Raw genomic sequence first — 23,299 nt, 5'->3', positions numbered from 1 at the left:
GCTTGAATTAAGAAGTGGACACATGCTTCCAAGAATTTGGCATGGTATTGTTGCATTAGGAGATGAATATTGGCTGCGTCGTTTAATTAAAGTTCCCCACAGAGGAACCAGACGTAGATTCTCTAGAAAAGATCAGCTTCAAGGTTTACTCAACCCAAAACCACAACCCAGTCTTGACTGCAAACACATTCTGCTACTCTCTGTTCTCTAGAAACTACCAAAGATCAGCTTCAAGGGTTACTCAACCCAAAACCACAGCCTTGACTGCAAAAACATTCTGTAGTTCAATCTACCTCAATTGGGCCGACCAACCTGTGCTCCCGCACATTGGCTAACCAGGATATCTGCATTGTGTCCCACCACCAAACCCTGTTTTACGCTTCTGCTACTCTCTGTTCATCATATATGCATAGTCACTTGAACCATATCTACATGTACATACTACCTCAATCAGCCTGACTACCCGGTGTCTGTATGTAGCCTCACTACTGCTACTCTCTGTTCATCATATATGCATAGTCACTTGAACCATATCTACATGTACATACTACCTCAATCAGCCTGACTACCCGGTGTCTGTATGTAGCCTCGCTACTGTTACTCTCTGTTGTTTTATTTCCTTACTTACCTATTGTTCACCTAATACCTTTTTTTCACTATTGGATGGAGCCTGTTGTATTCGGCGCATTGACACACTTCACATTTTTTTATTTTTTATTTAACCTTTATTTAACCTTTATTTAACTAGGCAAGTCAGTTAAGAACAGATTCTTATTTTCAATGACGGTCTGGGAACAGTGGGTTAACTGCCTGTTCAGGGGCAGAACGACAGATTTGTACCTTGTCAGCTCGGGGGTTTGAACTCGCAACCTTCCGGTTACTAGTCCAACGCTCTAACCACTAGGCTACGCTGCCGCCCCAATTGACACACTACTCGGTGCGGGTTTGATAAAAATGTTTAAACAACTCTTATACCGAATGCTAATTCTATTATGTAACCCAAACAATACGGTTTTTTCCTATCCGGATTCTGACACACCCTTGACTCTGACCAATTTTGTTACCAATTTTCCCCGATCCCAGCAAATGCTGATTGCTTATCATAAACGATGTACGGTGTCTCCTCTCTCCATGCCCCTTTTAATGTGTTCTTGGACAGTGGAGGGCATCCACCTACACGGACACTCCTGCAACTACTCCTACTCACTACTGCAACAAATGCTTAGCCCTATTGCTGCATCCTAAATGGCAACCTTTTCCCTTTATAGAGCACTACAGGGCCCATAGGGCTCTGGTCAGAAGTAGTGCACTAAACCGTGAATAGGGTGCCCTTATCAGGGTCCTTAGTATTTATTCATGGCGTTGCCTCGGCAGTCGACTCATAGACGCCAAACGCTTCAATGAAAGAAAGCCTAAATATAGGCAAGAGGAAATGGGACTAAGCAAGGAGAGAGGGGAAGGAAGCAGAGGGCATTTTGCGGCGCAAGAACGCGCGGGTAAGTCGTAAACTGAGTGCACTGCTGTGATGCGTCACCAGGGAAATCAGGCCACCGCCTGAGAGATTGGTTTCACGACACGAGCTGGAAACTGTTGCTCAACGTTTCTCACACGTTTTGCTATGTGTTATGACAATGGGATGTCTGTGATACTCGAGGAGAAAAACCTGTCTGTCTTAGTGTAGGTGAACAAGTGATGTGAGTGTGTGTCTGTGGGCAATCTGTGCAGGGCTTTTGTTTCTGCCTCAGAATTGGCTTCTGGGTTAGACCTGGTTAACCAGTCAGATATTTCCTATTCAAAGCAGTACACTGATGAATGACAAGCAAATAACTAACAAATACACCTATTCTGAAATTGTGATTTCGACAACAGGTATCCCCAACAGAGCCATCTGCTTTCCATCTATTGTCTTTGATTGCTAATTGATGTAGACCTAGGAAACGAGGTGAGCGGAATCTCAAACCAATCAGTGTAATCAATAAAGTATCGAGGAGAGTAGAAACCCTGTAGACACGCCAGCCCTTGAGGACTGGGATTGAGAGAACCTGGAGCTGCGTTCTAATTCCCACACTTCTCCCTGAAGTATGGACTTGCTCACTCCCCTCACATGGATGTCAAAGCTCATTGGATTGGCATCAGCTGGAACTAGAGCGGAAAGAGTTTCTACCATATATCTTCCACCCCTCTGTTCCTTTTAAATCCACCAGGGGAGTGAAGGAGCGCAGGGGCGTAAGGTAGACAGACTGCCGCCCTGAACAAGTCTACATCCATTGAACGTAATAATATAAATACAATTATTTGAACAGACATTTCCATTCAAGTGAATGTTCTGTTCTGGGCTGTGATGGGTTGTGGACATACGAGTCAAATTGCTGTGGTCTGAGGGAATTAAAAAAAAAAAATCCTTTAAGAAATGATATTTCTCTGATTGTAACGTAGAAGTGGAAACACTCACCTGCAGAGCATGGCCCATCAGATGAGCGTGATATGAGCCTCTGCTGTTTGCAGGAGGCCTGTCTTCGGTAGCATTCATTCTGGTAGGTGTCGCCATTGGAGCCACACACAGGGATGTAGTTTTTGTGGCACTGAAATTAAAAGCAGAAAACAAAATAGTGAGTGTGTCTACGTAATGCAAAGAGGCAATACACAACCTCAGAAGGTTGAAGAAAGGCCATCAGACTGGTAAACAGCCACCACTAACATTGAGTGGCCGCTGCCAACATACTGACTCAACTCCCGCCACTTTAATAATGGAAAAATGGATTTTAAAATGTATCACGAGTCACTTTAACCAATGTCACTTAATATAATGTTTACATATCTTACATTACTCATCTCATATGTATATACTGTACTCTATACCATCTACTGCATCTTGTTTACATACCCTACATTACTCATCTCATATGTATATACTGTACTCTATACCATCTACTGCATCTTGTTTACATACCCTACATTACTCATCTCATATGTATATACTGTACTCTATACCATCTACTGCATCTTGTTTACATACCCTACATTACTCATCTCATATGTATATACTGTACTCTATACCATCTACTGCATCTTGTTTACATACCCTACATTACTCATCTCATATGTATATACTGTACTCTATACCATCTACTGCATCTTGTTTACATACCCTACATTACTCATCTCATATGTATATACTGTACTCTATACCATCTACATACCCTACATTACTCATCTCATATGTATATACTGTACTCTATACCATCTACATACCCTACATTACTCATCTCATATGTATATACTGTACTCTATACCATCTACATACCCTACATTACTCATCTCATATGTATATACTGTACTCTATACCATCTACTGCATCTTGTTTACATACCCTACATTACTCATCTCATATGTATATACTGTACTCTATACCATCTACTGCATCTTGTTTACATACCCTACATTACTCATCTCATATGTATATACTGTACTCTATATCATCTACTGCATCTTGTTTACATACCCTACATTACTCATCTCATATGTATATACTGTACTCTCTACCATCTACTGCATCTTGTTTACATACCCTACATTACTCATCTCATATGTATATACTGTACTCTATACCATCTACTGCATCTTGTTTACATACCCTACATTACTCATCTCATATGTATATACTGTACTCTCTACCATCTACTGCATCTTGTTTACATACCCTACATTACTCATCTCATATGTATATACTGTACTCTATACCATCTACTGCATCTTGTTTACATACCCTACATTACTCATCTCATATGTATATACTGTACTCTATATCATTACTGCATCTTGTTTACATACCCTACATTACTCATCTCATATGTATATACTGTACTCGATACCATCTACTGCATCTTGTTTACATACCCTACATTACTCATCTCATATGTATATACTGTACTCTATACCATCTACTGCATCTTGTTTACATACCCTACATTACTCATCTCATATGTATATACTGTACTCTATACCATCTACTGCATCTTGTTTACATACCCTACATTACTCATCTCATATGTATATACTGTACTCTATACCATCTACTGCATCTTGTTTACATACCCTACATTACTCATCTCATATGTATATACTGTACTCTCTACCATCTACTGCATCTTGTTTACATACCCTACATTACTCATCTCATATGTATATACTGTACTCTATACCATCTACATACCCTACATTACTCATCTCATATGTATATACTGTACTCTATACCATCTACATACCCTACATTACTCATCTCATATGTATATACTGTACTCTATACCATCTACATACCCTACATTACTCATCTCATATGTATATACTGTACTCTATACCATCTACTGCATCTTGTTTACATACCCTACATTACTCATCTCATATGTATATACTGTACTCTATACCATCTACTGCATCTTGTTTACATACCCTACATTACTCATCTCATATGTATATACTGTACTCTATATCATCTACTGCATCTTGTTTACATACCCTACATTACTCATCTCATATGTATATACTGTACTCTATACCATCTACTGCATCTTGTTTACATACCCTACATTACTCATCTCATATGTATATACTGTACTCTATATCATCTACTGCATCTTGTTTACATACCCTACATTACTCATCTCATATGTATATACTGTACTCTCTACCATCTACTGCATCTTGTTTACATACCCTACATTACTCATCTCATATGTATATACTGTACTCTATACCATCTACTGCATCTTGTTTACATACCCTACATTACTCATCTCATATGTATATACTGTACTCTCTACCATCTACTGCATCTTGTTTACATACCCTACATTACTCATCTCATATGTATATACTGTACTCTATACCATCTACTGCATCTTGTTTACATACCCTACATTACTCATCTCATATGTATATACTGTACTCTATACCATCTACTGCATCTTGTTTACATACCCTACATTACTCATCTCATATGTATATACTGTACTCGATACCATCTACTGCATCTTGCCTATGCCGTTCTGTACCATCACTCATCTATATATTTTTATGTACATTCATTCCTTTACACTGTGTATACAAGGTAGTTGTGGAATTGTTAGGTTAGATTACTTGTTGGTTATTACTGCATTGTCGGAACTAGAAGCACAAGCATTTCGCTACACTCGCATTAACATCTGCTAACCATGTGCATGTGACAAGTAAAATTGGATTTGATTTGATTTTGATTTGAGAGTGCAGATACTTTCACAACAAGAAAATGCGAAATAGGTAGTAAGCTAGCTAATGCACAAGCTGTCATTGAGTAGCCAAAACCATAATATAAATATACAGTGCCTTCGGAAAGTATTCAGACCCCTCACCTTTCCATATTTTGTTACGTTAGCGCCTTATAAAATAAAAAAACAGAACTACCTTATTAAATAAGTATTCAGACCCTTCGCTATGAGACTTGAAATTGATCTCAGGTGCATCCTGTTTCCATTGATCATCCTTGAGATGTTTCTACAACTTGATTGGAGTTCACCTGTGGTAAATTCAATTGATTGGACATGATTTGGAAAAGCACACACCTGTCTACATAATGTCCCACAGGTAATAGTCCGTGCAAAACAACCATCTCTGCAGCTGTCACGGCTCTCATGGGTTAAAGGAGACCAAGGTGCAGCGTGGTAGGCGTTCATGATATTTATTAAACTGAACACCGCAACAAAATAACAAAGTAGAAAAATGAAAGCGCACAGTTCTGTCAGGCAACTAAACAGCTAAACAGAAAATAACTACCCACAAAACACAGGTGGGGAAAAGGCTGCCTAAGTATGATCCCCAATCAGAGACAACAATAGACAGCTGTCCCTGATTGAGAACCATACCCGGACAAAACATAGAAATAAAGAAACTAGAATGCCCACCCTAGTCACACCCTGGCCTAACCAAAATAGAGAATATAAGCCTCTCTATGGCCGGGGCGTGACAGTACCCCCCCAAAGGTGCGGACTCCGGCCGCAAAACCTGACTCTATAGGGGAGGGTCCGGGTGGGCATCTACTACGGTGGCGGCTCCGGTGCGGGATGCAGACCCCGCTCCACCTCTGGCACCCCCGACTCGCCGGAGGCCCGGACCGGGGACCCTCGCCGGAGGCTCCGGACCGGGGACCCTCGCCGGAGGCTCCGGACCGGGGACCCTCGCCGGAGGCTCCGGACCGGGGACCCTCGCCGGAGGCTCCGGACCGCAGATCAATGCCGGAGGCTCCGGACCGCAGATCAATGCCGGAGGCTCCGGACCGCAGATCAATGCCGGAGGCTCCAGACCGCAGATCAATGCTGGAGGCTTTGTGCCATGGACCCTCACTGGAGGCTTCGTGCCATGGATCATCACTGGAGGCTTCGTGCCATGGATCATCACTGGAGGCTTCGTGCCATGGATCATCACTGGAGGCTTCGTGCCATGGATCATCACTGGAGGCTTCGTGCCATGGATCATCACTGGAGGCTTCGTGCCATGGATCATCACTGGAGGCATGGATCATCACGTGCCATGGATCATCACTGGAGGCTTCGTGCCATGGATCATCACTGGAGGCTTCGTGCCATGGATCATCACTGGAGGCTTCGTGCCATGGATCATCACTGGAGGCTTCGTGCCATGGATCATCACTGGAGGCTTCGTGCCATGGATCATCACTGGAGGCTTCGTGCCATGGATCACGCACTGGAGGCTTCGTGCCATGGATCACGCACTGGAGGCTTCGTGCCATGGATCACGCACTGGAGGCCAGGCGCGCTGAGCCGGCACCATCTGTCCTGGCTGGATGCCCACTCTAGCCCGTCCAATGCGGGGAGCTGGAATGTAGCGCACCGGGATGTGAACGCGCACTGCAGACACCATGCGCTCCACCGCATAACACGGTGCCTGACCAGTACCACGCTCCCTACGGTAAGCACGAGGAGTTGGCTCAGGTCTGAACCCTGACTAAGCCACACTCCCTGTGTGCGTCCCCCAAATATTTTTGGGAGTGGCATCCCGGTCTTTCGTGTCAGCCGTGACCCTGTGTAATCCTGGGCCCTTTTCCTCGCTGCTTCCACCTGCTCCCATGGCAGGCAATCCTTTCCCGCCAGGATCTCCTCCCACGTCCAGGATCCTTTCCCATTCAGGCTGTCCTCCCATGTCCAGTTCTCCTTACCACACTGCTTGGTCCGTTTGTGGTGGGTAGTTCAGTCACGAACGTCGTCAGGGAAATGACCGGACCAAGGTGCAGCGTGGTGAGCGTGCATTTCTTTTTTATTTGGAATGTTGCCAACAAGAAAACACCAAACACTAACGTGAAGCTGACTACAGCTAACTACCCACAACTAAGGTGGAAAAACAGGCTGCCTAAGTATGATTCCCAATCAGAGACAAAACAATAGACCGCTGTCCCTGATTGAGAACCATAACCGGCCAAAACATAGAAACAGTAAACATAGAAATAAAGAAACTAGAATGCCCACCCTAGTCACACCGCAGCACTCCACCTATCAGGCCTTTATGGTAGAGTGGCCAGACGGAAGCAACTCCTCAGTAAAAGGCACATGACAGCCTGCTTGGAGTTTGCCAAAAGGCACATAAAGGATCATGAGAAACAAGATTATTTGGTCTGATGAAACCAAGATTGAAATCTTTCACGTCTGGAGGAATCCTGGCCCCATCCCTACGGCAAAGCATAGTGGTGGCAGGGACTGGGAGACTAGTCATGATCGAGGGAAGCCCGGACTTGAACCCGATCGAACATCTCTGGAGAGACCTGAACATTTCTGTGCAGCAACGCTCCCCATCCAACCTGACAGAGCTTGAGAGGATCTGCAGAGAAGAAATGGGAGAAACTCCACAAATACAGGTGTGCCAAGCTTGTAGCGTCATATACTAGGCTCGAGGCAGTAATCGTTGCCAAAGGTGCTTAAACAAAGTACTGAGTAAAGGGTCTGAAAACGTATGTAGATGTGATATCAGTTTTGTTACACATTTCTAAAAAACTGTTTTTACTTTGTCATTATGGGGTATTGTGATGTCATTATGGGGTATTGTGATGTCATTATGGGGTATTGTGATGTCATTATGGGGTATTGTGATGTCATTATGGGGTATTGTGTCAAGATTGATGAGGGGAATAAACAATTTAATACATTTTAGAATAAGGCTGTAACGTAACAAAATGTGGAAAAAGTCAAGTGGTCTGAATAATTCCCCTAATGCACTGTACATTCTAGTCATCCATCGTTGAGGGAATGTCATGAATGGTTATAACCTATGTAATGTCGCATCTAGGAAGCTTCATAAAGGCTTTGCAGGCAAGGACTGATTGAAGACATACTGTAGGCTATTGCTCAGTCTCCCCATTAAACTATGTCTCTAAGGTATTCTGGTTTCTTCACACACACACACCTGTCCTCCTTCTGTTGCAATTACAGTCACATTAGAGAGAAATATGGTGGCCTTCTCATTCAGCACCTCAGACTACAGAAAGCCACCTAGACTAGAGGGCGAAAACAACAGCACTCCTCTCCGAAGCTATACCAAGCACCGGGGGTGGGTAGTAACGCACAACAAGTAACGCTTTACATGTACTTAAGTCTGTTTGTGGAAGAACTAGTACTTTTCTAGTTACTCTCTGTGTGTACATGGATTTATTTTACTCTATTGTCGCTGTCAGATGAAAACCTAGTGACTGTTGTGATTATACATTTATTGGCTCTCAGTTGTCCATCAAACCCTGTATCTCCACCACAGCTCTTGAAGTGAAGCACATGTATTCACTCCTAAGGAGATTTTTTTTGACGTTGAGACTAGTGTTTTGCGGGTACTATTTATTCAAGCAGCCAGTTGAGGACTTGTGAGGCGTCTGTTTCTCAAACTAGACACTCGAATGTACTTACCCTCTTGCTCATTTGTGCACCGGTGCCTCCCACTCCTCTTTCTATTCTGGTTAGAGCCAGTTTGCGCTGTTCTTTGAAGGGAGTAACTATGCTGGAGGACATCTGCAAGATGGTGCTAGCAGGCTTAAATAACGCATTTCAAATCAATTGCACTAAGTTGTTGTTGCCTTTGTTTGCTGTCACATTTTACCATAAGGTGTAAAAAATAAACAAACTAAATGTGTAACTAGTATTTAAGTAGTTTTCTGACCGGATCCTTTTTACTATCACTTGAGTAGTTTCTTTCTACTTTTACATTTACTTGAGTAAATTACAATCTAAGTAACAATACCTTCACTTAAATCCAGATTATCAGCACTCTACCCACCTCTGCCAAGCATATCATTCATCATTTGTTTCAACATAAAAATACACACACTGCAGGCTCGTGTTTTCCTACCTTGTCAGGACATTCTGAACCTGATACTGTAGGTAAACATGTACGCACAAAAAATCTGGTAGAAACTACACCACATACCTGAAACTGGCACGCACACTTCAGCGTGGCTCCGTCATCCCTGCAGACACCTCCAAAACGGCAGCTGGAGTCGTCACACACTCGTAGGTCGCTCTTCTTCTCTGACAGATCTAGTAAGACGAAGAAAAAAAAAAGAGGTCATTCATTAATTTTTAATGTAGGCTACACATCTGTGCGTTCCAAATGGCACCCCATTCCCTATTTAGTGCACTACTTTGACCAAGTCCCATCCATTTAAAAAATGCTGCATTAAAAACAACCCAATTTGGGTTATTTGGTAACCCAGCCCTGGGTAAATACTGGACAGAAAACATGTTGGGTTATTTTGACCTAGTCAGTTGGGCTGCATAAATAACCCACCATGTGTTCACTACTACCCACCGCGTGTTCACTACTACCCACCCGTGTTAAATACTGGACAGAACATGTTGTGTTCACTACTACCCACCTGGCAGAACATGTTCACTACTACCCACCTGGACAGAACATGTTCACTACTAACCCAGCCCTGCGTGTTCACTACTACCCACCGACAGAACATGTTCACTACTAACCCACCGCGTGTTCACTACTACCCAACATGTGTTCATTTACTACCCAGCCCGTGTTCACTACTACAGAACATGCGTGTTCACTACTAACCCATCCCGTGTTAACTACTGGACCCAACGCGTTGTTCACTAACCATCCCATAGTGGACAGAACATGTTGGGTTACTACCCATCCCGTAAATAGTGTTCACTACTACCCATCCCTGGGCGTGTTCAGAAAACATGTTGGGTTACTAACCCACCCGTGTTCACTACAGAACCCATGCGTGTTGGTAACTACCAGCCCACCAGAAAACGTGTTCACTACTACCCACCAGAACGTGTTCACTACTACCCAGCCCGCGTGTTCACTACTAACCCAGCCCCGCGTGTTCACTACTACCCACCGCGTGTTCACTACTACCCACCGCGTGTTCACTACTACCCACCGCGTGTTCACTACTACCCACCGCGTGTTCACTACTACCCACCGCGTGTTCACTACTACCCACCATGTGTTCACTACTACCCACCGCGTGTTCACTACTACCCACCATGTGTTCACTACTACCCACCATGTGTTCACTACTACCCACCGTGTGTTCACTACTACCCACCATGTGTTCACTACTACCCACCATGTAGTGAATCTTTGTTTTCATTTCAACAATTTACTATCTGTGATGTTCTAGATGCTTTGCTTAAGATTGATGTGAAAAGAAATCCACTGGGGTTGATATGCTTGATCCGCTTTTACTGCAGCTCTCTGCCACCCTGACAGCTGAATCCTTTTACCTGATGATTAAATCTGGTACTATCCCCAAGGATTGGAAGGCGGCCCATGTACTCCCCCTCCACAAAGGTGGTGACCCTTGTGACCTAAATAATTATCGCCCTATTTTATCTTAGAAATGTATTATAAATGTAAATCAGTCGGGTTTTAGACCAGCACCATCTCTGTTGCATCTTACAGGAAACTACATAATTTATAACTAGTGTATGAATCTTCATTGACCTGTCAAAGGCTTTCGATACTGTTGATTACTCACCCCTAATTCAGAGGCGTTGTCATAGACCAGAATGCATGTAATTAATTGACAGATACAACTCAATGTGTATCTGCTGACGCTGTTAAATAAGATTTCCTGGATATTACGAAAGGTGTCCCACATGGGTCGATCCTGGGTCCTGTAGTTGTTACGGTTCACATTAACAATACCACAGCCACTGCAACGCAGTAACACATGGTAAGCCAAGTACATTGAGTTTGTTGGTTCTGGTAAGGAGTTACTTTGTCCCTTGGACTCCATTCCCAGGTCTATACAGGTGTAATGGAGGGTATATGCGGTACACCCACGTATTTTTCAGGGAGCATTGCGTTTACTCACTTCTTAATCCCCAGGATGTGTAGCAAATTAGTGGAAGTATAAGCCGTTTCAATGAATAAGGCTGATTGAACAGATCAGAATGTTTAGCTTAAAATGTTGATAAACTATTATTTCTTCACATTTTAGCACAGCAATGTGGTAAGGCCTAGAATGCTGTGAATGTTAAACATTTTGTGGGAAAACACTGTTCTAAAATTCACCCCGACACCTGTAAGGGGTTTCATTGACAGAGACGGAAGTATTTATTTGAAATTTAGAGAGGGAAGGAAGATCTAAAGATGCAACGATTACCATTGCTAATGTGACTGGGATAATGACTTTAGCTGCTAGACAATGAAAGAATGCTTAAAGAATACCAATAGAACAGGAGAACACATACGAAGTCTTTATACAATAATTGCCTCCATGTTTCTATGGTGAGAATTTGGCTCTATAGGCTACTTTCAAACAAGGTACGAAATGATTCATAATATCAAGTAAATGTCCAGGTTCCAAACAATTAAGGAACAGGGAAAATATAGTGAGGCTAATTATGGCAATGCTAATGATAACTGTCTTCTGGTAGATGGAAAGGCTTTCCCAGAAACCTTCTCAATTAAATGTTAACTAGTTACAAAGTAGCCTACGCCTACCTGGCAGAATGGTTTCAGGATTATTTGCGTCAATCCGGTGGCCATTTGTTTTGCAAACTCCATCTCATGTGTTACAGAAACACCACTAACCAAACAACCGTGCTAGGTGCATGGGGGCCTCATTTATACACCGTATGTATGTATAAAATATACCCCAAAATGTGCGTGCACCAGTTCATGCAAAAGTTGGTCAATTTTACTTGACGTGAGAATAGACTAACCTCCCCGCAAACTTTATACCGTGCGGACGCACACTGCTAGTGGTTGAAATAGTGTATTGCAAGCTGGCAAGTATTTATACCGTGCGGACGCACACTGCTAGTGGTTGAAATATTGTATTGCAAGCTGGCAAGTATTTATACCATGCAGAAGCACATCTGCTAGTGGTTGCAATAGGGTATTACATGCTGGCAAGTATTTATACCATGCGGAAGCACATCTGCTAGTGGTTGAAATAGTGTATTGCAAGCTGGCAAGTATTTTGTACAAATCGGGGATATGATGAAAATCTTATTCATAAAAAACAAAAAAAACATACTAACAATAACGTAGCCATTTGCCATTACTGGGAAGAGTGAAAATATGTTTATTAGAATAGTATTTACCTTGAAATAGGCATATAATTAGACATAGGAATTTGTTTTCTATTTATTTTATTTTCATAACCATTGCAGAATATATTCCTCACTTTTTCTGGCTGTGATGGGTTCATTTCCCCGAAGGAGCCATACAACAAATGACCATATGCATCTCTCAGCCTAGTGGCCTAGCAAATAGGCCATGTGCATATCTCAGCCTAGTGGCCTAGCAAATAGGCCATATGCATCTCTCAGCCTAGTGGCCTAGCAAATGACCATGTGCATCTCTCAGCCTAGTGGCCTAGCAAATAGGCCATATGCATCTCTCAGCCTAGTGGCCTAGCAAATGACCATGTGCCTCTCTCAGCCTAGTGGCCTAGCAAATGACCATGTGCCTTTCTCAGCCTAGTGGCCTAGCAAATGACCATGTGCCTCTCTCAGCCTAGTGGCCTAGCAAATGACCATGTGCCTCTCTCAGCCTAGTGGCCTAGCAAATGACCATGTGCCTATCTCAGCCTAGTGGCCTAGCAAATGACCATGTGCCTCTCTCAGCCTAGTGGCCTAGCAAATGACCATGTGCCTCTCTCAGCCTAGTGGCCTAGCAAATGACCATGTGCCTCTCTCAGCCTAGTGGCCTAGCAAATGACCATGTGCCTCTCTCAGCCTAGTGGCCTAGCAAATAGGCCATATGCATCTCTGCTTTTGCAAGATCATTAGCAGGTTTATAATACCGGCATACAGTCAAATTTAACAGCTTATCTTTGACATTGATGTCGGCCTATGCATCAAGTATTTATTGTCACGTTCATAAGTACAGTGAAATGCCTTTCTTGCTTGCTCTTTCCCAACATTGCAGTAATGAACATCAGTAGAAAAGTATTTTAAAAAATCATCTTAGTAGAACAAAGAACACACGTACTGTTATTGGATTTTATGTAGTAGCCTGCTCTACAATGTTACAGAATTCACGGGCAGTCCATCATATTTCGGTTGGTGGAAAAGACAATATAAAAAGGTTCTGCTGACAGGTCCACGACAATTTGACATTGTTTTCTCGTTCAGTAACGGACGGTCCTTTTCCAGATACAGCATAAATTACTGCTAAAGATTGAAACATTCTGCCAACGGTATGGGTAGGTTAAAGTATTGCTGTGCGATAGGAGCGCGACATCATTGCCCATTTAATCTCAGAACCTAGCGCAAGGGACGACATACACTACATGACCAAAAGTATGTGGACACCTCGTTGAACACCTCATTCCAAAATCATGGGCATTAATATGGAGTTGGTCCCCCCTTTTGCAAATAACAGCCTCCACTCTTCTGGGAAGGCTTTCCACTAGATGTTGGAACATTGCTGCTATAACAGCCTCCACTCTTCTGGGAAGGCTTTCCATTAGATGTTGGAACATTGCTGTGGGCACTTGCTTCCATTCAGCCACAAGAGCATTAGTGAGGTCGAGCACTGACGTTGGGTGATTAGGCCTGGCTCACAGTCGGCATTTCAATTCATCCCAAAGATGTTCGATTGGGGTTGCGGTCAAGGCTGTGTGGAGGCAGATAAAGTTCTTCCACACCGATCTCAACAAACCATTTCTGTATGGACCTCACTTTGTGCACGTGGGCATTGTCAGGGTGAAACAGGAAAGGGCCATCCGCCAATCTTTTGCCACAATGTTAGAAGCACAGAACTGTCTAGAATGTCGCTGTATGCTGTAGCATTAAGATTTCCCTTCACTGGAACTAAGGGGCCTAACCTGAACCACGAAAAACAGCTCCAACCATTATTCCACCACCACCACACATTACAGTTGGCACTATGCATTGGGGCAGGTACCGTTTTCCTGGCATCTGCCAAACCTGGATTCATCTGTCGGACTGCCAGATGGCGAAGCATGATTCATCACTTCAGAGAAAGCGTTTCCACTGCTCCAGAGTCCAATGGCGGCTAGTTTTACACCACTGCAGCCGACGCCTGGCATTGCGAATGGTGATCTTAGGCTTGTGTGCAGCAGCTCGGCCATGGAAACCCATTCCATGAAGCTCCCGACAAACAGTTATTGTGCTGACGTTGCTTCCAGAGGCTGTTTGGAACTTGGTAGTGAGTGTTGCCATCGATGACAGACGAGTTTTACTCGTTATGCACTTCAGCACTTGGTGGTCCCGTTCTGTGAGCTTGTGTGGCCTACCACTTTTGGCCGTTGTCACTCCTAGATGTTTCCACTTCACAATAACAGCACTTACAGTTGACCAGGGCAGCTATAGCAGGGAAAAATTTGACGAATTGACTTGTTGGAAAGGTGGCATCCTATGACGGTGTTTGTCTATGGCTAATGGACTTCTTGCGGTTAAAAATCAGTGCGTGATGACGTAGTGCACACAAAATGTACTTTTTCGCTTAAGTTTTCATGTACTGAATAAACATCTAAAGTTCAATTGTCACGAACCGGCTCAAAGCCCATAACAAAAGGGAGACAACGTGGAGATAAAGAGTAACAAAATATATATTTATTAAATAAAGTAAACTAAATACGATATACAATGGTGTGTGCAATCAGTAATGTAAGTGAGTGTTTTGCATGCATGAATGTGATAATGCAGGGTGTTGAAAGGTGCCAAAGCAAACAACCAAAAGGCCACCAAGATACACAACAAAATCTTTAAAGGTGTCTGAATGTAGAGTCTCCTCCATAAATGTGGAAGAGGTCTATTTATCCTGGGAGACACCGGGCCCAGGTGTTTCCCATGTAGCTGACGACCCTCTGAACTCCGCCCACCGGCATCCTAATAAGGAAACAAGAACAAAGAGAGAATACGGCAGACAGAGTGGGAGGGTCGTCACACAATGTGTTTGTGTCGCATTTTCATCTCTACCGATAGTTTTGTCTCTGTTGCATTAAATAGCAAATGTGCTGACTCTAGTCTTGGCACTTGTGCTCTAGCCAACAGCTCGCAGATACAGTGCAGGCAGGCTGTGCTGGTAAACTAGTCTACATAGTGAGAATATTATGGATAAGTCCGAATATTTGTATTTGTCAAACAGCAGTTAATTATCAATCATCATGTCACCAGAATAAGACCCTCAATATTTTTTTGGGAAAGGAGCATCAATCACCGTGCACTTTCACCACCCCGTGAAGTTCATCATCAGTTATTTAATCTGTAGCCTAATAAACTGCATAGTTTCCAGAGTCATAATGAGACTCCCACACACCTTATCGTGTGACTCCAAGTTTACTTGGACATGATGGTTATTATATCAATATTTGTGCATAAAGATATTTCCACCACCGTTTCTCACTGAATTAATTTTACAGACACCAAAAGACCCCACCATGTCGAACAAACAAATGATCTGTCTGCATTTATAAAATTGTCCCGAAACGACCAGTTTCCATCATAGCTTTCGTGCTTAAAGTAAATATATGGTATGACCTTACACGCATAAAAACTGTGGATGTAAAAGTGGTTCGTGTTTCTCATAGAATTTCCTTTAGAAGGCGGGGCGTTTGGGAAATGTTTGTCAAAAGGAGAGGATACCCACTTCTCCAGGCACCACTCCTTCTATAGTAATGATAGGGCTGCGGACTACCAAAATGTGCAGAGTACCTAAATTAGCGACGTTTAGCAACAGACTCAGCAGAGATCAAAGGGAGGAAATCTGCACAAAATGATGTAGCGGTAGCAGCGTATTACTCAGTCATGCCTCTGTATGTGTCACACACCATGCCTGAGTGGGCTTTGAAGAGCCGTGTTATGGTCTGTAATTACCACTTTTGGACCAGCCTAGACTAGCTAACGACTAGCTGCGCTAACCAGACCAGGCTTTCAATGTTGCTCCCAGAACGAGACACAAAAACACAGTGCTACTGTGTGAGTAAGACTACACCATTTCTACATTGAGTCGACCCAAAGGCCTAGACCCTATGCCATGCCTAGCCACTCGTGTAGATCTAAAATGATTTGATACGTCTGGAACAGACACACGTAATGTAAATGGTATCGTAGCATCTGTCAGACTGTGGGATGCGGCAGCTAACAATGAACTTTGTTCCTGTGCCCTGATTTCTTGTCAATGATAATTTGGAGAGAAAAACAATTGTGATTTCACATGTGCTTGCATCTTTCAAATGTAGCCAAAAGACTTTCCCGAAACCTGGAAAGAGAAGGGAGTGGAGCTTTACCACCCAGCGTCAGTAGTATCTTTTCTAACACATCTCTCACAGAACTTCATTGAGCATCTGACACAATAACACAAGATTTTACTTATGGGTTTCCAAGATTATCTTGTCCTAGACTGGGTGGAATGTTTTCCCTTATTGCTTATACCTATCCAATTGTTTGAAATCTACAGGAGGGCCTAGGTACACTCTTAGAAGAAAAGGTTCTATCTAGAACCTAAAAGGGTTCATTCTGCTTTGCACATAAGGGAACCCTTTGAATAACCGTTTTTGGAACTAGGTAGAACCTTTTTGGGTTCCATGTAGAACCCTTTCCACAGAGGTTTTCTACCTGGAACCAAAAAGGGTTTTCCTATGGGTACAGCCAAATAATTATTTTGGAACCCTTTTTATAAGAGTGTAGTAGGGGCTTGGGGTTGATTTAGAAATCAGAATGACGACAGCCTTAGATGTGCAAAGTAAACTCCGCTTTCCAGGAACTACAAGCTGGTGTGTAAGTAAACTGGTGTATATGTAATGCACACGTAATGTAAAACCTGTCCCCATTTTATTTGTTAATCTCGCAGAGTCTAACGCTTCATCTCAAATAGCAAACTTTAAAATCCTTACTTAACCTGTCTCCTCCCCTTTGTCTACACTGATTGAAGTGAATTTAACAAGTGACATCAACAAGAGATCATAGCTTTCACCTGGATTCACCGGGTCAGTCTATGTCAATGTTTTGAACACTCAGTGTATAGGCCTAGTCTCCTGTACTATAAATATTGTTACTTAGCCAAACTTATCTTTCCAGAATGAGCCATATTAGACCATTTCATAGAGCATCAGAGATACAATGTTGCTTAAGCGAATCTCTCCCGACCAGCACAAAATTGGCTGATTTGTATCTTTTCTCATTTAACTAGGCGACGTTCCTTCTGACTGGCTGTCGACATCATAGCAGAGCAGAGGAGCAGAGAGAGGAGTGTGTCGAGGTGGCCAGAACCCTGAACAGTCTGTGTAGTTGAAATGTGTTCCGGGGAGGGGCTGTCAACAACAGCTGTTTACGGCAGCTGTCCACTGCTGGCTGGCTTCAATCTCTCATTGTTTCCTTCCTTCCGTTGGCCAGTGTGCCTTTCATGGCTAATTAAGCCAAGCCATTGCCCCATCCATCAGGGTAGATTGTGCCTGGTGCGGTTGAGGATGAAGCATGTGTGTCTGAGTTTGAGTGTATTTGGGAGTAAACATTTCAGTTGCAGGCATTTCTGTGCTTAACTTAATATAGATAGATGCCAAATGTATCTATTAACAGAGATTTCTGTGTATATCTGTGTGGGTGCTTGTTTACAACAGAGCACTGTCTATCTATTTTATATGTTCCCTGGAATATAGGCTATATTTTCCAACAAACTCACCAGCAATTTGTGATTTTTAAATATTTTTTTATATACAGTTATATATCACAATATTATTTTTGGACGATATTATATCTATATTTGACTCCAGGTATCGATTTGTACCTGCGCCAAACTTCTGTATTTTTCCATCCTATAGCTTGTCCTCCATCTTTTAAAAAAGATTTTTAAAATAGTGTTTTACGGCACTTTTATTTCTCTGACGGATCAAAACTCGTTCTCACGTTCTATCGTATTTCTGCAGAAGAAATATAGTGATCAATATGTTTGGAGTATCAAATCGCAATACAATTGCAGAATATAAATCATAATACATATAGAATCGTTCGATTTTTTAAATTGTGAGAATCGTAATGCATATCGTATTGGCACCTAAGTATAATGATAATATCGTACAGTGAGGTCCCTGGCAATTCCCAGCCAGACAAGAAAAGCAACATTTTTCCTTATTCAGCCAGAACTGGAGAGAACTCAGTGGTCCGTGGCTGTCTGGGCCGAGCGCAGATCAACCTCTGTCTCAAATCCCCCCCCCGCTTGCCTGAGTCGTCATGCCCACCTAGCGGTCTGTCTCCTGGGTCGTTATCTATGCCGGGCCCCCTGTCTCCAGGCTAGTAGATGTCAATACTTCAACTCCTGTCTGGTAGACTAGGGTCTACACTTCACTGGTTTTCCTCGGCTCGGACAGGAAGGGTCTTTTAGCTTTTAACCCTTTCAGCTTGAAACTGTTTTTCGGCTTGATACAGGATTAAAAAAGGTTGGCTTCCAGCTGTGACCACCCATATGAAAAATGCACAGATTACTAAATTGGATAAAAGCGTCTTCTTAATGGCACATATGATATTGAATTGAATTGAGAACATTCTTATTTATCGCCATTCATAGTTGGATAAATATGTTTTGATATATTATATATATATAATATATATTTAGACTTTGCTCAAGGATGGCTCAAAGTGTCTATGGATTCCTCCCTGTTGTGTTGAACATTGTCAGATTAAACTGTAATAATGGACAAACCTCCATTCCCCTTCACTCCTTGCAAGCCAACACATTTGGATGTTTGACATTGTACACAACTTGACAGTTGAGTAGCATTCGTACTTGTGAAAAAGAGATATGTGCTGCCCTCAACTACAAACAATCACGTGAGCATGTACACACAGAAACACACACAAACAACACAGAACTCATGGCAGAAGTCAAACGTTTTCATTTCATAGCGAAACAACCTTTTCAAGGACGATTGTATCATATTGATATTGTCTAAACGCAACGAGAGACTGTAGGGAGCGTCTGCGATGCCATTCTCCGAAAGGAAACATGAGAGGGGGGCGCTGAGCAATGCATGTAAAATGTCATCATCAGAAATACATTATAGGGACTTAATACCCAAACAGCTATTGATTTCATAAATAATAAATGTACACTACAGGTCAAGTTATAGAACACCTCATTCAAGGGTTTTTCTTTATTTTGATCATTTATGCATTAATAGTGAAGACCTCAAAACTATGAAATCACCCATATTGAATCATGTATTAACCCCAAAAAATGATCTAAATATATTTTATATATGGGATTCTTCAAATAGCCACCCTTTGCCGTGATGACAGGACCGCAACAGGAAAGGAAGACCCAGAGTTACCTCTGCTGCAGAGGATAAGTTCATTAGAGTTCCCAGCCTCAGAAATCAAAGCCCAAATAAATGCTTCACAGAGTTCAAGTAACAGACACATCTCAATATCAACTGTTCAGAGGAGACTGCATGAAATCAGGCCTTCATGGTTGAATTGCTGCAAAGAAACCACTCCTAAAGGACACCAATAAGAAGAGACTTGCTTGGGACAAGAAACACGAGCAATGGACAATAGACAGGTAGATATTTGTCCTTTGGTCTAGAGTCCAAATTGGAGATGTTTGGTTCCAACCGCCGTGTCTTTGTGAAACGCGGTGTGGGTGAACGGATGCATGTGCATTTCCCACTGTGAAGCATGGAGGAGGTGTTATGGTGTCGGGGTGCTTTGCTGGTGACACTGTCTGTGATTTATTTAGAATTCAAGGCACACAGCATTCTGCAGCGATACCCCATCCCATCTGGTTTGGGCTTAGTGGGATTAACATTTGTTTTTCAACAGGACAATGACCCAACACACCTCCAGGCTGTGTAAGGGCTATTTGACCAAGGAGAGTGATGGAGTGCTGCATCAGATCTGGCTTTCACAATCCCCCGACCTCAACCAAATTGAGATGGTTTGGGATAAGTCGGACCGCAGAGTGAAGGAAAAGCAGCCAGCAAGTGCTCAGCATATGTGATAACTCCTCCAAGACGGTTGGAAAAGCATTCCTGATGAAGCTGGTTGAGAGAATGCCAAGAGTGTGCAAAGCTGTCATCAAGGCCAAGGGTGGCTATTTGAAGAATCTGAAATATAAAATATATTTAGAAAAAAAAAAAAAAAAAAAAAAAACTTATATTCGTTTTTTGTGAAACACGGCAAAAAGAGGCTTTCCCAATCACATAATCAGTAGAACCACTTTAAACTGCTATCCTACTATGGTCTTTCACTATTTAAATGTAAGTGCAGCAGGACGACTGATGGGTTTGTCTAATTACTTCATTTGAATAACAGGCTCTGGCTCGGAAGCACATCCTCCACCTGCCACCCGGGTGGCTGAGTGATCGCCGGTCTCTTTTCAGACCCTTAACCCGAGATTTATAGAGGGACACATCTCATCTCCCATCCCCCACTAACACACACGAACATGTAAAACAGACACGCACACACCCACCATGCAGAGTGCAGACAGACACCCACACAATCTTTCATTGCTATTCACTGCTGGGTTGATTAGTTGACTTCCTGGATGACTTCCTTGAGGGCTTAAACCCACTTCATCTCCTCCACGCACTTTTGTAAATGCTTTGGTCTGCTTAGGTCTTGAGCAAGGAAGTCCACAGAGTAGTTGTTTCAAGGTGTAAACACTAGTGTAGAACACAGGTATGTTGTAATTAAGCCTCAATAACCAAGATTGTTATACTGGAAGTGTAGACTCACAAAACCTTTATTTCTACCTCCATTGTCAACGACAGACATTGACTCACTTTCAGGGGTGTGAATATTTACAAGGACTTTAGATTTTCCTCTGCAAAACATGCCCCCCCCCCCCAAAAAAACTGTTGATATGAGGAAACCATTGTCTTTAACCAAATCAAGACAATGCCACCTTAGAGAAGCTGCTTTGCAAATTGATGAACAATGAGGAGTGAAATGTGATTGTCCATTGTTGTTTTTTGAGACCAAGAAAAGCTTGACCTCAAAAGAAAGATTAGTTAGCCCTTTTTTTTCTTTACAATTCTCTAAAAAGCCTTTCACTGTTCTCTTCACACCCCGAGCAAAAGTGCCTGCTTTTGGTTTTTGAATAAAACATGATATTTTCCATTTTTCACAGTCTTTTTTTTTTGTGCCCGTTTGCTACAGGCAACACAGAAAAATGCACCAACCATGAACATTTTTTAAATCGATTTGGGCAATTTTTATATGGTAAAATTTGACTCGTATTGTCTGCAGCCTTTTTGTCTCTAGTCTCTGTGTGACAAATCATAATCTTGGAGACTTAAATAGGTACTACAAATATTGTGTTAGAAGCATTATAAGAGCTTTACATGGTACTTAGGCTTGATAAGAACATTTACGGCATCAGTGTATTAGTCATGCACTCTGAAATGTCAACAATCACCCTCGGACAATTAGTGTAATATGAATTTACCTATTCATAAATGTTTAATATCATACAGTGTTGGCATATGTTAAATCAACATTTTATGCCATGTAATTTCAAGGAATAGAGCAACGGAATAGATTCATCCACCTTGGAATTCATTAGGCTAAATGAATAAATATTGAACAAATTCAAGATGGCTCCCTCAGGAAGAACCCCCTCTCCTGCAGACAGAAGGCTTTGCTTATTATAGTGCGGGCCTGTTTGCCAAGTCATCCCAGTGATCCGCGACTCCTGCGGAGGTGTCTAAATGAGTGTGTGTCTCTTTCTATATTAAGTGTGCAAACAGCACAGGTGTAGGAGAACGTGTCTGGTTTTCTATGAGGTGAGCACAAACGTGGGATGCTAAAAGATTGGCTTGTGTGGCACAGACCTCTCGTACTGCGTTTGACCTCGGTCAAATACCAAGAAAACAATACTCTTTCAGTAAAAACAGCTTTGAAATGTCAAATGCCCAATTTAAAGCAACTGTAAGATGTACATGCCATTAAAGTATGGACCACCAATAAATTTGTTTTTACAAACAACCATGCAAATCCATTCCAAAAAGTGTTCACATTCAAAGAGATATCTGGAGTGCTCAAGGAATGACGTTCCATGAGCACTATTACTTGATTTGAAGCAATACTTACTTTGTTTACAGTCTCATAACATGACAGTTGCCTAAATAACACAACATGAAACCACAGGCATCAGAAACCTAAGCTTTAGTCAAAGACAATGCAATGGGGCTTTAGTTTGGGCACAGTCAAATAAGTTCAGCTTCAAACAGCAAAGTCAGGGTGGTGCCTCTGTCAAAACAAATCCAAATTCCCACCGCTTGGTTTACAACTAATAAGCCCAACCAAATGGTCTGGTCTGTCCGTGCCGTAAATAAACGTATTGCACTCCAGCCGTAAGAAGTCAACATTCAGAAAACATTCCAAATAGAAAACTGACATTGCGATCTGTGTTTCACACTAAACTACAGTATACTTTCTTCCTTTGGTGGACAGCAAACTCCACACTCCTGAAGGGGAAAACTATATTGTGGTTGTGTCCTCTTGCTTCAAAGAGGTATGAATATCTAGCCCAGCACATGGTTACAAAGGAGGAGGGGACAGAAATCTTACAAGAAGAGGGATGAAATAACTCACTAAAACCACAGAGAAAGAGCAGGAGCTTCTCAGCAGGCGGCGAAGGAACAGGGGGATGAAGAGCCTGACGCGATGAAAGATTTAAGTGCTTCAAAGGCTGAGTGACCCCAGGCCTTTCAGCCTGTAAGCTGCACGCAGGCGCTTTTGGTGTGAGTGTGAGAGAGAAGAGAGGGAGAAAGAGGGAGGGGTGAGAGAGGGGTAGAGGGAGAGCAAGAGAGATGGAAAGAGAC

General features: G+C 42.5%; 1 protein-coding gene across 1 annotated transcript in view; it reads right to left on the bottom strand.

Moving 5' to 3' along the window:
* The window catches only part of LOC124009614 (tomoregulin-1-like), a 67,883-nt gene that overhangs the window by 15,939 nt on the left and 28,645 nt on the right, over window positions 1-23,299 (bottom strand). The window contains exons 2-3 of the mRNA XM_046321594.1: window positions 9,454-9,563; window positions 2,453-2,582 (exon numbers count right to left, since the gene is read on the bottom strand). Of these exons, the coding sequence (XP_046177550.1) occupies window positions 2,453-2,582; window positions 9,454-9,563 (240 nt within the window). The remainder of the gene's footprint in view (window positions 1-2,452; window positions 2,583-9,453; window positions 9,564-23,299) is intronic.

This window comes from Oncorhynchus gorbuscha, linkage group LG22 (genome assembly GCF_021184085.1).
Source record: "Oncorhynchus gorbuscha isolate QuinsamMale2020 ecotype Even-year linkage group LG22, OgorEven_v1.0, whole genome shotgun sequence".
NCBI classification, from domain to species: Eukaryota; Metazoa; Chordata; class Actinopteri; order Salmoniformes; family Salmonidae; genus Oncorhynchus; species Oncorhynchus gorbuscha.
The sequence above is the reverse complement of the archived record's forward strand: the minus strand, read 5'-3'. Positions and strand labels throughout refer to the sequence as shown.